At 43.1% G+C, this 17,283-nt stretch overlaps 1 protein-coding gene across 2 annotated transcripts in view; it reads right to left on the bottom strand.

Annotated features, from left to right (window-relative positions):
* FAM120A (family with sequence similarity 120 member A) overlaps window positions 1–17,283 on the bottom strand; it is a 105,881-nt gene that overhangs the window by 35,032 nt on the left and 53,566 nt on the right. For both annotated transcript variants that reach the window (XM_082606629.1, XM_082606628.1), the window contains exons 8-10: window positions 7,110–7,197; window positions 5,100–5,327; window positions 2,127–2,301 (exon numbers count right to left, since the gene is read on the bottom strand). In XM_082606629.1, coding sequence (XP_082462755.1) covers window positions 2,127–2,301; window positions 5,100–5,327; window positions 7,110–7,197 — 491 coding nt within the window. The remainder of the gene's footprint in view (window positions 1–2,126; window positions 2,302–5,099; window positions 5,328–7,109; window positions 7,198–17,283) is intronic.

Below are 17,283 nucleotides of genomic sequence, written 5' to 3'. Positions count from 1 at the left end.
TCCCTTCTTCTCTGGATCATGCCATTTCCTATGCCCTCCAGCCCCGGCCAGAACTAGCCTGCTACTGGCAAAGTGACCCTGTCATTTCTCTGGCAGAGCAGCATCAGGCCCTATGGTGTGGTTTGCACACTCAGCCCTTCACCACACTGTGCCTCTCTCTCGCTTATGTTCAGAGGATGCCGGTCCATTTAGTTACGACTCTCCCCTGGGTTCTGCTTCCCCTATTGTCTGCTAACAGGCCAGGCTTTCCCAGGCCAGTAAGACACCTGTACCACCCAGGTGCAAATTAACTGATGAGGGAGTGGAGCATGCTGTGTGCTGCCAGCTGTGTGTTCCACAGTGTTTTAAAGCCTCAGACTGGCAGCAGGGCAGAACAGACCAAGACTCTTACCTCCTGAGAGCACCTGGCACCTGCAGCTCACCTGTGACGCAGAACTCCCTGAACCAGACATGAGGGATGCACACTGCCCACTGCTGAGGGCATGAACAGAGCACACCAGCCATATTCAGGCTGCTGTATGAAGCTGTGAATACTGCAAAGGGGAGCCCGACCTGGGATCTACCCGAGGGTCTCCAGGTTGTGATCACTGAAAGTTCCTGAGGAGTTTCTGCGTAAAGATAACTATGTTTCTGGAACATGCAAGCAAATGAAAGAAACAGCCTTTCACCATGAAAGCCAATGTGGTGCTATGGAGCTGAGGATATGGCAGGAAGTGGGGCTGCACGGGACCCTGGAGCACTCAGCATTCTATGCCCAACAGAGACCCAAGGGGCTGTAGGGACGAAGACGGAGGTGAACTGAAGTGGACGTCACAGCTGCGGAGCCAGGGTGGCCTGGGTGGGCCAGCACAGAAAACTGACCAATCCCATGCAAAGTTAGAAAGGTCCTTCTCTTCTGAGCAAATGAATCACACAGCGTGAGAAAAGAATGAGGATTTGTACATCCGGAACGTACTGGGCCTTTGAAAAGAGTGTCCATTGACAACACTCGGTATTCACATGGTGTCTACAGCCCGGATCAAGGCAGTAGAAGCATCAGCTAGAGGTGGCCCTGCAGAGCCGGCATCACCTTCTCCAGCTACAGTCACAAGCCACTCTCAGTATGACTATCTTCAAGTAAGAGTAGTGACAGACGGCTTCATTTTAAAGGCTTACAGAATCACAATTGTGTCACAGTAATTAGAAATAGAAACCTTAGGAATCTATAGTACTGAGGTTTTAGCACTGGAGAATCTCTCTAGTTTTGAGTTCCAAAGGTAAGACCCACTCCCACACTTGTCCCTGAACTGGTCAGCTTCACCCATGTTACCAGGCCTGCACTGACCTGCCATACAAGAAGGTGATTTGTCAGTAAATATCCTTAGTTTAGAGGATGATCTAATAATCTACAATTTCCACACTTCATAATATTCTTATTTTAGACTGCATGTTTTGTGAAACTTTTCTATATTTCCTACTAAATATACAGTGACTTTTACATTCCCTACATTAGTAGATAAAGTTACCTAGAACAGAAAGGCATGATTTTCCCCCCAAAATGACACTGGCTCACTAGAAGAGGGAACACTCTGACCTCAACTTTTGCCAAAATTTCAAACAACATTTTCTGTCTTTCCACGTCTCCCTCCACCCCCAGAGTTGATCAGCCAGAGGTCTTGGAGGGAAATCATTACAAGTCCCCTCTCAGCTTCAGGGATGTGTGCAGCAATACATCAACTGCATAGAAGTGGCCCTGTGGACAGCTGGTGGGACCTCCCCAGGAACACTGACTTCTGCAAAGAGCGGACCATATCTCGTGGACAGCAGAGCAGACACTGCTGTTGCTCTGCCTGGGACATGCTAACCACAGCAGGACAGCAATCGTCAGGACTGTTTCCAGATCAACGTTCAGTTTAAAGCATAAACCTGCTGCTTTATCATTTTACTGAATGAACACCATTGCTGGGATGTTACTGAGGAAAACAGCCCGTGGCTTGTCCTCCTTTACTAAGAGCCCCAGTGAAGCCCACCTCCTTTAGGTGGGGACTCTCAGGGCGAACTCAGTTACGATTCTTCTAATGCTTTAAAAATGCACAAGAGATTACGAGGTACCGAGGAAAACAAACAATGGATTTTACAGTACATACATTCTGGTGGAAGTCTGTTCTTTCTAAAAGCAAGTCTCTCAGTTTTCTTTCTGCTTTCTGCCAAGCTAAACAGGACTCCGTAAACATACTGACGAACTGGCCTATAGAGCAGGGCGGCGGGAGGCAGGTCTTTGCTGGCTTCATCTTCAATAGAAACAGCAATTTTGATTTCACCCTTTGCATGGAAGAAAGCAGAATAATATTGCACGTTTTTCATGTTGAATTTACAATAAACTCACAGAAATATACTGTATTATCTCCAGTTAACGAAATTGCAATTCTATTCCAAATCAATTGCTTAATACGTTGCCTACATCAAGATGTTTAGGAAGAGTTCATTTAGCAGGTTGTAGTCAAAACATAGGCTCAAAGAGTCAAAATAAAATCTACATTGTTTTATTTTTAATCTGGAACCAAGAACTAAAGAAAACCATGTAGATGATCCCAAAGTCTTTGAAACAGTCTAGATAGATAACATCAGACAACACATAGAATAGAAAATGCTGAGAAGTGGCAAATTCTATTTATGAGTCAAGATAGCCATATGTAATGAAATTCATAATTTTCAATGACCTATACGAAATCCAAGAAATGAGCATCCTGAAAATAAAATGGTCACAAATTTTCTTTACCAAGCTCTTCCATAAAAAATTACCATACACAAAAACGATCTACCTAAGAGAACTCTTTTAAGCCTTATTCATTTTTAAAGTGTTCGGCATGCATCAGGCCTCTGCCCCAGTGCACCAAGTACTCAACAGACGCGTCACACCGACTGAGAGGGCATGATTGTCACTAGGGGCAGAAAACGCAGGAAGCCCCGTTCTGTTCATCACCCCCATCCCCCTCTGCCAACACAGCAGGGGCTCTGTTGTGGCTCCAGGAGACAAATGACTGCTACGACCACCTGCACCTGAGACCCTGGTCCTGTCTTGAATATTTTATGCCATCAAGGTACATCTCAAGAGATTTCACAAGGAATTTTATTTATGTATATTCATACCATAAAAATATATTTATGACCTCCAGTGTCTATTGACTCTATGGATACATACTTTTAACTATGTCATTGCATTTGCTCTTTCTTTCACATAAATTTTATTTCAAAATTGGTCTTTTCCCTTATCAGAACCTTCATACTCATTAATCTAGTAGCTACATGTAGTGAACACTCACCTAGTGAGTATTACTCTCTCAATATTATGAGGCTTTGATAATTCGCTACATTCTTATTATGAAGCTTCACTTCACTGCAAATGTCTCAGCCTGGACAATTTAATACCAGAGCTACTCAGCTCCCAGGAAACAGTACACATTATAGTCTAAACTTTTCCCAAATATATTGAAAAATTTTAGGTGGCACCTTAGAATCAGAAGATAGTCGAGTTCACTTTTCTCAACCACAGTGATTTTATCAATATTTGCCCTTGAAATCAGTGAGTACCGAAGAGGAGGACAGGCAGTTTGCATCACTCAGATTGACTGAACCGACAGTCCCCAAGTCAGGTCCACCAGCGTGGCAGGGCACAAACAGCAGGGGGTCCAGGGATCTCATATTCCAAACCACCACAAAGAGAAAGGGCACAATCTTCCCCAAACTCGGGTCCCTTTAAACTTAGCAAAATCCTTTTCCCGCAACAGTAACTTTCACTTACCCTTATAATTTATGTTGGACCTGAAAAATAAAATGTTTACTTTATAACCATAATCTGAGAAGTGATACCACACATGCATACCCATGTCAAATAACAGATGAGACTTGGAGGCAATTACAATTTAAAAATACATTAAAGGACCTGAATAAGTAGTACTGGTCTTCTTTTCCTTTATTTTATAAAATATAATATTCTTCATGTCCTTTAATTTATAAAATATAAAAGTAAGCAGTGCAAATTAGTCAATTAACGGTTAAAGTCCAGCTCAGGAGTGCTGTGGAATGGGAGTGACTTTTGTATTTACTGACTCCATCCTACAAACCATAGATGGACAACAGAAAATAGGAAGAAAAAAGTTTGATCAGGGCTTCCCTGGTGGCGCAGTGGTTGAGAGTCTACCTGCCGATGCACGGGACACGGGTTCGTGCCCCGGTCCAGGAAGATCCCACATGCCACAGAGCGGCTGGGCCCGTGAGCCATGGCCGCTAAGCCGGCGCGTCCGGAGCCCATGCTCCGCAATGGGAGAGGCCACAACAGTGAGAGGCCCACGTACCGCAAAAAAAAAAAAAAAAAAAAAAAGTTTGATCATATATGGTGGTATACATACTGATGAAAACATTTTAAATATACATACAGTAATTCACCAATGCTGCATGAGAAATCTGGTCACCAAATTAACTTGTTAAACTGTAGGTCTGTGATTATAAACATAAAGACTACAAATCATTGAGGAAATTTAAGTACACATAGATCTATTCAAGACACTAAGATTCAGAAACAATTAATACCACACTGTATATCTATTTAAGCATACATTTAGTAAGATAATAATAAATCGACGAGGTCCTGTATTCCACTTTTTGCTATAAGTGCTCAGTGAGGTAGAGGAACAAGTCGAATTACATGAACTGCTATCAGCCACTCAGAAGTTGGGTATTTCTAGGACAGATGATAAATCAGATATTGAATGTGACATCACAATTTAACTTGACACTAAACATAAACATGACGTAGGAAATTTTGAAATTAGAAATAAAAAGAATTACAAATCAGAAAATAACAGGACGTGCCGTTAATTAGAAGTTTCAAAAATATTTTATATTAAATTGAAGAGGAAAATAAGACTTTTCCCAAGTTCTTCTTTTATTATATTTGTAAGTATAAATTTTCATCTTTTTCCTCAAAGTTTAGAAAAGGGAAAATGAACTCTGTTTCAAGTAGCTGGTAAGATAAAAAGCAGTTCCAAAAGGAACAAGGACACACTCCACAGGAGTGACCACTGTGAGATGAAGGCCACACCCACAGCCCCTGTGCATACCTTTGTCAGGACGTGGAAGATGTAGGGGTACATCAGCCCCTTCTTGTGCCGGTGCTCGGCCACTCTCAGCACCTCAGGCGCGACGGGGGGCAGGGGCGGGGTGGTGATGTCCATGTGGTTCCTGGTGGGCATGGACAGGAGGCACGGAATTGGCTGAACGGTGCCAATCTGGCTCCCCTTTCCCTCAGCAAGCTGGCTGCCCGAAGAGGCAGTGGACGAACCTTCTGCCTACAGAGCAATGGGTGAGAGGGGAAAATGATTTCATGTCACATTTCCATTCCTTTAACCTGTCTGTCCACTTGCAACACAGAGTCCTATCCAGAGAGACGTGATTAACAACTTCGCCAATGAGGACAAGGGAGCTATGACCCACTCCTCCTTGGACAGAGGAAGTGGTAATCGGACACCCACTATGCCTGTGTTGGGGGTGGGAGCCTGGAGGACTGCCGCAGCTTCTGCTGGGTGACCCCCACCCGTGGCTCCTCCCTTGGGATCCCCGTGGGGTGAATGGCCTTCTGTGGTTGCTAACCCTGGTCCCACCTGGCTCCCCGCATGTGGCCAACTCCTGTGTTTCTGCTTTCCTTGGAGACCCTTCCTAAACTAAATAGGCATCATCCTCTCTACAGATAAAAAAACTAATGCTCTGAGAGGGTATGCCTTTCACCCATGGTAACAAGACCAGTAACTCATGGACCTGGGACTCAAAACTAGGCTCGAGTCAGGCCTGCTCTTCACCACCACCACCAGTTGTTATTTAAAGAAGAAACAAAAACCAAACCTCAGGCATTCTCTTAGGTCATTAAAAGCCCCAAATTAAGTATATGTAGAGAACTATCTACCAAAAATTAAAACCAAAGAACAAGCTAATACCATTAAAAATGATGAGTCAGATCTATATATACTGACAGAGAAATATGTGCATGGTAAACTGTCAGGTGAAAAATACCCATTCTGTAACAACCAATCACCAAAATACAGAATATATGTACATGAATAGGAAAGACTGTGGACACCAAATGATTACCTCAGTGCTGCTGGATTGTTGCAAGGCAGCAGGACCAAGGGGAGGAAAGGCAGAGGGAGAGTCTTAGTTTTCTCTTTACAAATTTTAGCAAATTCCTAATTGTTTACCAAGAGCAATTATTATTTTTGCAGTAAACTTTTTTTTCTCACAGTAAGTCCTAGTAATAATAATTGCTCACTGATTTTGTGGCACCTTAAAAAATATACATTTTCCTGTTTTGAAACGCAATGTATTCTTTACAGTGGTATGCAACAAGTGCTTAATTTTATCCATTAAAATGTAAAGTGCCAAAATTAGTCTTAAGACGAATAACTCATAGGTAACTCACGAGTGTTTTGTACACTTTCCATTCCATAGAATGTAGACAGGAACAACTGAAAATGCTTTGGGAGGTACTTTGCAAATAGTAGGTATCCAGAAAGCATTTCTGTTACCTATTTGCAGGATAATCATTCAACAGTGAGAATATTTCAGAGTTTTAAACAGATTTCTAATATTCCATCTCCTTGTATAAAACAAGCCCTCTTCCAGCCGGAGACCAGCTCATCCTAAGTGATCACATGTGGGGACAGATGTGGCTTTGTAAGTTAAACAGATATTTCTAGAGATGAATATTAACAGGTAGAAATAGAAAAAAAAAAAAAAGGAAAATAAAATGTAGTTTATCTTTTTCATTTTTAAGGTATACATCCCAGGTGGTTTTCTCACTGAATCACCACAAAAACCCTACAAGAAATGAGGGCTCTGGAAGGCTATGCAGCAAGCAGAGAGAAAAGGATCTCTACCAGGTCACCACCCTGCCTTGTGAAAGAAAGCAGGCTGGCGGCAGCACAGCCCTGGGGTTCCTCCTTCCTCTCTCACCCCTGCCAATGAATTACTCATAAATAACATGCTTAAAAAAAGAGAGAGCATTTTACTTTAAACCAATCCCTGGCACTACATGCCGAGAGAAGGAGAATTTGAAAGAAAAGGAATAGACTTACTACCTTTGTTTGGTCTCCTGAGTCTCCCCGTGCTTGAGGTTCTGAATGGCTTCCTGTCTTCTCCCAGCCAATTTTGTTCCCACTGATATGGCTGAACATAAAATGAACAAGAATACTGATTAGTGTCGACCACTTGCCACACATGCTCATGATAATAAGGGGCTGCACTAAGCCTACAGGCTCAGTGATACCTTATGCTTTCCTGATCTCACCTCCCCCAACCACCTATCTCCAGAGAGAATCCTATCACGGGGACACTTTCCACCTACTTCAAACAAGTAGGTGGTAACCACCCACTGTGGAAGAGAAATCAAGCGCCTAACTTATGCCTCGCTGCTCGGCTTAAAGATGGTCTAGGATGTGCCGGTGCCTCAGGGTACGGAGGAGACAAAGGCAGACCTGGCCTTTGGGAGCTCAGACATCTTGGAGAAGATTAAAAAAATCATATTTAATTGATCATTATCAGGCAGTAGAAGACTGAATGTTATCTGGGTCACATGTTACTCAATTTATAAATAAACGTAAGGTATTACATGTCAAGTGACAATTCAAGGGGGCATTCCTATTCACGGAAAGGGGCATAGGAGCTAAGGCTCGGGATAACTCACACGAACAAGTCAGAGGAGGGAGGGCGCCTTCCAGGCCCAAGGAGAAGGAATGGATTTGGTGAGCTCAGAGAACAGGGAGTTAACTGAATCTTATTTGGGGAATAACTTTATTTGGCAAAGTAAAAGTGGGAAAAAGAGATGGGGAAGATTACAGAGTATCTTAAATGCCAGAATGAGGTATTTCAATCAGTGTTCTTAAAAAATTGTGGGTTGTGACCCATTAGTAGCCTGAGAAAACAATGTAGATTTAACACGCATTTAAAAAAAAATGAAATGGGGACTTCCCTGGCGGTCCAGTGGTTAAGACTCCGTGCTTCCACTGCAGGGGGCGCAGGTTCGATCCCTGGTCAGGGAACTAAGGTCCCACATGCTGCGCAGTGCAGCCAAAAAAAAAAAAAGAAACAGAATAGACCAGATGCAGTGAATGTGGTATGAATGTTATTATTTCAAAAACTCTTTGTGCATTTGTGTATTATGGGCCACAATGTAAAAGAAAATTTACTTCGGTACCTGGGCAAATTTTGTGAAGAGCGCTATCCTGGAGGAGGAGGGAATCTAGAGGGGCTTGAGCAGGGATGCAATGCTGGCGAGCTGTAGGGATGGCCTGGGCCACTATAGGCATACACCCTCCGCTTGTCCCTTCCCCTGCAGGGCTCCACGCCAAAATTATCTTCTAAAACCAGTGCTGGCCACAAGGCAAGCCAAGCCAACGTAGAAAGCTTTTACTTGGTTTGCCTTTCTGACTCACATGACAGAGATTTTAAGACTTGGTAATTCTATCTTCCAAGCGACTTCATTTTAGTTCTATTAAAAAAAAAAAAAAAAGCAGTTGCAAAAAAGAGGAGAGATGAGAAGCCTGTCCCATCTTAAACCAAGAATCGTGTCCCATGTTGTGATATTTTGGAGTCTAATTCTAGCTCCTTGATCCCAGTCACGGGATGGGATACCCCAATACCTCCGCATGAAACAAGGTCACCCAGATGCCCAGTTATCCAGCATCCAGGCTCCCTATTTTCAGTGAGGACTCAGAGAAACCACTGTTCTAAGTTTGCTACTCATGTGTGCAATCGCAGGCTACAACTTTGCAAAACCAGAGGAAACCCAAGTGATGAGAAGGCAAAAAAATAAATATAAGTATTCCAAGAGCATAGTGATCCATCCTGTTTAAAATCCGAGAGAAAAGCAGCTACTACATTAGTGAGTAGATAAGAAGCTGGACAAATTGATTAGTGAATCAATTATTTGTTGAGTGTCTACTCGTCAGGACATGTTATGTGATAACTGTGCCAAGGCCTGTGAAACAGGGAAACAGACAGTGGACAATCTTGTCATACATACATTGTCATGACAATCTTGTCATACATCCAAAGTGAGTATTCCATTAGAATGTGGTATAGAGCTGCTTAAAAGGTTGGTGACTTTTATTCTGTGAAATTTTAGAACAAATTCTTTGGATACTTACATGTTTTATAAAGAAACATAACATTTGTTACCTACAATTTTAAACATTTAAGTATAACCTATCAATAAAATGCACACGCGAACAGCTTCATGAATGTCCACACACTGAACACACCATGTAAGCAACCGAATCGACTCAGGGCTGACATCCCAGGATCCCCTTCTTGACCTGCTCCAGACACTTCAAGGGCAACGGTTATTCTGACTTCTAACAGCAAAGACTTCTTCTATCTGGTTTTGAACGTGATATAAGGAGAATCATGCGACTGTACACTTTTTGTGTTCAGTTTTGGCTCAACAATACTATTGTACACAGTGCTGGTTCAGTTTCAGTGCTGCATGCATCCCATTGTGGGGGCACGCCACAGTTGGATCTGTAATCCAGCCCTGCAGATCCCTGCTCCTGATGCACTTAGTATTTTGTTGTTCTCGTGTTAGCCTTTTGGGAGGGAATGCAATGAATCTCAGCATAGTCTAATTTACACTTCTCTGATAATGATGAAGATAAGCACCTCTCCATGCGTGACATCTTCTTTTGTGTTGTGCCTGTTCAAACATTCTACAGTAGGTGGAGAATGTACAGAATGTTCTTATGAACTTATAGGAAGAAATTGTATGTTCTATATACAAGTTCTTGGTCAGATGTATGGACTGCAATCATCTTCCATGCCCTGCTGGACTGCCACCCCTCCCTCTTTACAACAGATTGACGTTTTTGTATGCATGTGGTGCCTCATCTTGTACGACTTGGCTGCAACTGGGTGCAGCCTTCCCTGACCACCCCATCCTTGCTATTCTCATTTCTGTGTTTCTTTCATGGCATGCATCATATTCAGCGCTATTTCTAATTACTGTCTGTTTTCATCATTCAATTATAAACTCCATGAAGATAATAAGACCTTAGAGTCACTACTGAACAGGTATCCAACAGTTGAATCAATAAATCACATAACTGTAGCCTAAAAGTATATGGCAAAGAAGGTATAAAACCTGGGTTTTATATGGGTACAGTGTGGTGGGGAGAACATACCAACACTACTCAAGTGGAAAGCTTGTCCCACTTAAGATGACATCGAATTTTTATTTATAAATCTTAGTTTTATATAGATTATCAAACTAAAAATAATGTCATAATCTAAATGCTCATAAGACCTTTTATTTATTTATTTTAATTTTTTTTTTCCACTGTGTTGGGTCTTCACTGCTGCGCGAGGTCTTTCTCTAGTTGTGGCGAGTGGGGGTTACTCTTCGTTGTGGTGCGCAGGCCTCCCTTGTTGCGGAGCACGGGCTCTAGGCACGCGGGCTTCAGTAGTTGCAGCAATGCAGGCTCAGTAGCTGTGGTGTGCGGGCTCTAGGGCATGCGGGCTTCAGTAGCTGTGGCTCGCAGGCTCTAGAGCGCAGGCTCAGTAGTTGTGGTGCACGGGCTTAGCTGCTCCACGGCATGTGGGATCTTCCCGGACCAGGGCTCGAACCCGTACCCCCTGCATTGGCAGGTGGATTCTTAATCACTGCACCACCAAGGAAGTCCTTCATAAGACCTTTTAATACTATACTATAAAATCTAAAATTCTGCCTGAAAATAATCTTGACAATGGCCAATTTTTTTTAAGTCCAGAATATTTCAATAGGATAACTATATTACTTTACAACTTAAGGAAACAAAATACTTGAATATAACAAATGCCTCGCTTTGAAGAACAAGAGAGATTAGAGATTTCAGAGTTATTTGCATATTCAGTTAGGTTCCATTCTATACAACTCCTCCCGCCTCCTAATCACATTTGGAACTGCTAATGTCAACGTGAAGTTTCATCAGCTGTGCCCTGGGGAGACCTGCTGAGACCCATGCAGGCCACAGGGAATTCTGCATGTGTTCTCAAGCTGAATTTTCCTGCTCACCCCAAGGCAAAACTCTCTGCTGGTAAAATTCAGATTGAGAGAGACTGAATCCACTCACAGCCACAGCAAAAGTGACTGGATTCAAACCCAGACCCACCATTCCAGACATTTACCACATGCTATTACCAAAAAGCCATAAGATGCACTTAGGACACAGCAGGCAATCAATAGAAAAGAACTACCCTCATACCAGATACCAGATACCCTTATACCAGATTGGTGGCAAGGAGAAAGGCCAGCATCACACCACTAGGTTCTGTGGACTCTCAGGAGGCGATGCAAGGTCTCACTGTATTCCAGGACACCTGGGGCTTTTTCTGCACTCAAGCTGGTTGAAAGTAGCCAATTGTCCTAACCACTGAATTCTCTCCTACACATTTTTGTAGTCAGCAGGTTGGTGATGCTAGGTTGGAAATAGACTGGTGTCCATTTACGCCAAGTGTAAAAGTGTCTGACCGGTCACGTGCCCCCCTGCCATGGGTGTGGTTTGTTTTTATGGAACAGAAAAGGAAGATAGCATTGACCACAAGCTGACTTACTTGTCAATAGGAAAGAAAGAAAAGTCAAATAAAACTAAAGGGAAGAAGCAAAACATGAAAGATCAAATCTTCAGTAGCACTATCTAGTGTATGTGTGTAAGGTCACAGATATGGTTAAACCATGTAAAGCTTCAACAAGCGTGCATACATTTTCATTTCCATATGCTCCCCAACTCGGGAATGGAAGGGAGACTTGATCCACAGCCTGTTCTCATTCAACAGACCCCCAAGAATTCTGAGGAAGGGACCTGGCAGTCAGGTGCTTCTACTACAGAGGGTGAAGATTTGAGCTCCCTGATAAGGGAAGCCACAAGATTATCACATACAAACACCCTAGGTACAGTCTCCCTATGCCCCAAATTAAGCTAGCGTCACACATTCAGATTCTTTCATAAAAAGCTGGTAACAGAGAAGTACTGGTCTTGTTCCTGTGCAGCAGTCAGATGGGCCTCTTGTCCCGAATGCTACTCTTTCGTGTTTGTCAGGACTTCTCACACTTTTCCCACCCAAGTGAAGGTTCAGAGAAACCTGAGTCAGATGAGCTCGACATAAAATGCCTACATGGGTCAGTAGGTGGCTAGAACAAACACAGACCTTTTCCCTATGATAGCACAGATAACTATTAATTTTTACCAAACATAAAAATTCAGCATAGTTTTTCTGAGAAGATACTAGAAATGTTACCTTATGTTAAAAAAATCAATATATAAATGTAAAGTAGCCCTTTGTCTGGCACAACAGCGTAACAATCTGAAAGGAAAAATCTGCAGCTGTATTTAGCCTGTCTGGGACTGGGTACCCTAGGGCAGGGTAACATGTAATTGTCTTTGCAAACCACACAGTTTCTTTGGAGAGGAAGCCTGACAGGACTCAGAGTAGAACAGCAATACCACTTAAAGGAAAAAAGATGCATTAGAAGAAGCATGTTTCCTAGGACACCAGATCAAGGGCGCTAAATGAAATTCTTTAGGTATTTTACATTAAGAATGAAGTCATATGTTTTGGTATTTTATTGGACCCATAGTTAGTTTTTAAATAATAGTGACAGCTATCACTTACTGTGGTTACTCATCAACTGATTTAAATCACAAACAACCCAGAGCCCTCCCATTCACATTGGGCACATTGGGCCCAGGGAGCTCTAGGTCACATAACCCCAAGGTGGCAACTGGTATCTAGCAAGACAAGCCATGGGAGGTTGGGGTACTGGGTCCTGACAGCATTGGGTCTCTGCACTGGTTAACAGTCTCTCAGGCACTGACAGCGACCTTCTATAGCCCAGATCTGGTCCCACATGGACCACATGGGGGCATGCAAAGCTTATACAACAGATGCTGCCATGACACGATTCCTCAAAATCGATGTGTATGTAAATCTACAGGGAAAGAGAACAAATCTATACAAATGAAGTCACAAAGTGGAGAAAAATCAAGTTCGTCTTCTCTCCTAATAGGACTTTTAAATATCCATTTAAAAATGTCAGTAATGACATGCAAAAACACTGAAGCAATATTCAGTGTACACATACATATTTACACTTACATATACAAATAAGAATACATACTTACATAAGTGTAGTCAGTATAAAAAGGAAAAAAGGCAAGTTGCTGTCCCTAAGATCTCATTATTGTAAAAACCCTATGTTAGTATATGCAGTAAAAAATAAGGTGTTTGAATATTCACCAATCTTTTGAAAACAGTTGTCTCTCTAGAGGTGAGATCCTGGGGGATTTCCTATATTGTATTTTCTAGTGTTTGAATTCTGTAACTGTGTATTGAAATGGTAATTAGAAAGAAGATACAAAATAACTGAAAACTGCAAATTAGCAACCTCGGATCAGACTCAAATTCTAAAAGCCAATAAATCTATGAAAACAATATAAACACCTCTACAAGAATTCAACTGTAATTCTTAATTCAACCAAAACAGAACAAAGATTTGACAAAGACCAGGAAAGAAGAAAAGAAAAACAAGAATATAGCCTGAGGTTTTGTTTTGTTTTGTTTTTTACATTTTAACCAATAACAGAGAAAGAAGTATATGCTGATGATACTCTAAGAAAAGGAATAGGAAAAAAAAGTTATTTAGTTAGGCAACACATTCCTTTCTTATTTTACTTCAAAATAATTGGTCTGGAATAGCTGCCCAGGCACCGGCCTATGTCCTTTGACACACAAAGAACCACAGCAAGAGCAGGAGGCTGCGTTTCTACAGAAGCGAAGCCACCAAGGAGACTCAGGACAGCTTTAGCCCTGGCCGGGACACCCGACTCACCATAGCTGTGTGCAGGGGGCCTCTTGTAGCCTGAGACTCCTTGTCTGGCACAGACCTGCAAACCCTGCAGGGACACGTGCTGACTTCAAGAGAACAACAACCCAGGAAGTCCATTCCAGCAGTGCGATGGGAAAGACACCTGGACACTCCCAGCTGAAGAGACTAAAATGCCAGGTAAGGTATTAAAAAAAGGGAGGGAGATAAAGGACAGGGCCTGCCGAGTGCATACATACACACATACAGCAAAGGTGCCACCACCTGAACCTGAAGACCAGCCAAGAGGCACTTTCACACCTGGCAACTCCTCCATAGGACACCTTAGCATGTACTTCCTTTCACATCGGAACATTCTTTGGAGTGGCTCCATGGTATTCCCTATAAGGAATGTCTCTATTGTCTGCATTTGGGGCATACACAGATCTTTTGCTCTTAAATGCTCCCCCACACCCACCTTTGCACACAGACGGCACAAACGCTCCCAGGAGGAAGATCCACAGCCCTCAGACACCTGTGGGTCACGGTGACCACAGAGACCGAGGACCTGCCAGGAGAGCCTAAACCTCGTGTCCCACCAACTCCACCGATGTCCCCCACTGAACTTTATCTTTAAAAACCAATGTTTGCCAATTTTATAGGTTAAAGAAAGGTACCTTGTTATGTTTTAAGTTGCATGCCTTTGGTTTTTTTTTTAGTGAGAGTGAACAACATTCTTTCGTGTTACTGACCATCTGTGTTTCCTCTGTGAACTGCAAGTTTATATTCTTTGCCATATAAAGCAGTTATCTTTTTAATTTGTAGGAAGCTGGGTGGTTTTTTGGGGGAGGGGCTTATTTGGGGGGGTATTTTGGGGAGGGTTATTCTGTAACAGGCCCCATTACCCGTCAGCACCATCCTTTAAAAAAAAATGCTACTGCTTTTCCACTGGGGAAATGAGGTCATTTATTTTGTGATCTCCCATATTCAGGATTCTTTCCCAGTACTACGGGGAATATGGTGGAAGGAGTGCAAATGCCTGAGGGAACTGAACAAGAAAGGGCACACCCAGCCAGGGCCGGTGCAGGCCTCCCTCCTCTCTATTGTACAAGTCGGTGTCTCAGGGTAGGGCAATTAAAAATGTTTCTACAGTCAATCTGCAGAAGGTGGTACGACCAGAGGCACTTCAGTTCAACTGTGCAGTAATTTCCCCAGCCCAATGGCCTGGCCACCCAGACACCTGCCCATTCCCAGGACAAAGAGCACCCAGATTGGAGCAAATTCATTTCCAAAGAAACACTGGGATCTTTCTAGCCCCAGGACCATTCCAAGCAAATACTGTGGATGTTTCCCATCACTCTTAGAACAGAATTCAGAGTGTACGCCGCCCAGCCTCCACCTCACTCGACACCTCAGTCGCATTGGCTTCGCCTTCCTCCACCCCGCACTCGTCCAGCTCTCTCCCGGCTCCGTCACGGCTCGAATCCTGCCTCTCAGGAAGCAATCCCTCCTCCAGACCAACTTGTCTGGTGTCTGCCTCGCATACTCACCACTTGGGTTATCTGTTCGTTTGTCTACTCACTTCTTTGCAGGCCTCCATCAGCACGCCATGTCTGCGCTGCCGGCTGCTATGCTCACCGGTAGATAGCAAGTGCTCAGGTGTTGCTTGGCTAAATGAATGGATGATTTCTTTCCCTTAAGACCATCCTGAGAGCACAGTGCAGATCCAGGGGTCCCAATTTCAGTCCACACCAAAGGTAAACCAAATCCTGACTTACTGCCCCTACTTAGTTTCTGAACTGGAGGGCAATTCCCTGTCCTAAGCGTGGCCTCAAAAGTGTACACACATAACTTATTCAAATGGAATCCTCACCCTGAAATCATGAACACTACCCTTCTTAGCATCCCGCCACAAGTAAGGGATGCCCATAATCAGATCCTACTCTGCCTGGCTTATGAGCCTGAAGCCTCTGTACAAGCTCCCTATCCCCTTTTCCTTCCCTCCTCCCTCTCAATTTTAACACACCTATCTCTTATTTGTTACAACAAATGGAAAAACAGATTCAAGGAAATGAAAACATTGCTAAGCCACGTAACTTGATCCAGGCTTAGCAATCTTTCAATTCCAGATTGTGGATGTGCTCTGCCTTTTTTACCACATTTCACACCACGAGAGGGTGAGGTGCCCATGCCATCCCCACATATGGAGTTCACCTTCCAGAGGCTCCTCCAGAAAAACAGTAAAAATGCCCCGAGTTGGGGGGTACAGACAGTTAAGTGCTACAGAGCTCAGAGGTAGGAGAAATGACTAAGATTGAGGAAAAGCTCCAGGGAAGGCAACACTGATCAGAACCTCTGGGAACAGGGCAGAGTTGAGTATGCACAAGAGAAGGGAGGGGCTCTCATGCAATCTTATCCACTCAAGTTCAACTCATATCCTAACAGGGCAGCTTGCCAAATTAAGCAGGCAACTCACATTAGCTCCGCATCCCTACCCGGAAGGAACAGGATCACCACTGGACCTCCCCAGACCAGGGCCTCTCCTGGCTCACAAAGCTCATCACCTGCACAGGACTCCAAGCCACAAACAGTGGCTTTGTGTCTTATTTCTACCTGTGTTTCAGAGTCTAGAAAGAATGTTTCTTACTAAAATGAACCTGCCTATAGATATCTTGGTCTTGCTGACATGAGTCAGTTATTAAAAGAAAACTCATAGTTCCTTAGTGAGTGAAAGGGCTCCTGAGACATCTATCAGCTGTTCTCAAACTTCTCTGTGCTGAAGAGTCACATGGTCTCATTTACACTTGCAGATTTCTAAGCCCCAACACAGCAATTCTCATTCAGTAGGTCTTAAATATATTATCTTTCTAGAAGGTTAATTTAAAAGTCTGAATGCTAAATTACAACGTTTTCCTTCATTTTAGAATTGTAGGACTGCACATACAACAAGTAAATATTTATGCATTTTATGCTTCTCTGTTTCACGATAGCACACATCCCCGGCTGGCAGCAAACTCCTCAGTAACTGCCGCCCAAGGTCAGCAGACTTAGTGCCCATTTTACAGATGGAGAAAAAGAGGACAAAAGAGGAAGAACCTCTGGCTTCAGGTGACACACCCACAGAATTTGCAGGAAGACTGGAAACTGTGTCTCAGATTTTCATACAGCAGAAACTGACAGAGCAATAACTGGCCATGGGCATTTACTGAGAATCAGAGTTCAAACCGAGGAAAAAGAGAACCAGATGTAAAGAAAAGAAAGACTCTTCCTTTCCTTTCTTCTTTCTTTTTTTGAATCAGGTTTCTTAGAAACATAAGATTATGTAAGGGGAGGAGGAGGACTGTGAATTTTAAGACTTTCTCGATCAGATTCTAACAAATTTAAGTATTTGAAAATGCATTTATTCAGGGACACACATTGTT

The sequence above is a fragment of the Mesoplodon mirus genome, assembly GCF_964341445.2.
Source record: "Mesoplodon mirus genome assembly, chromosome: 1".
NCBI classification, from domain to species: domain Eukaryota; kingdom Metazoa; phylum Chordata; class Mammalia; order Artiodactyla; family Ziphiidae; genus Mesoplodon; species Mesoplodon mirus.
The sequence above is the reverse complement of the archived record's forward strand: the minus strand, read 5'-3'. Positions and strand labels throughout refer to the sequence as shown.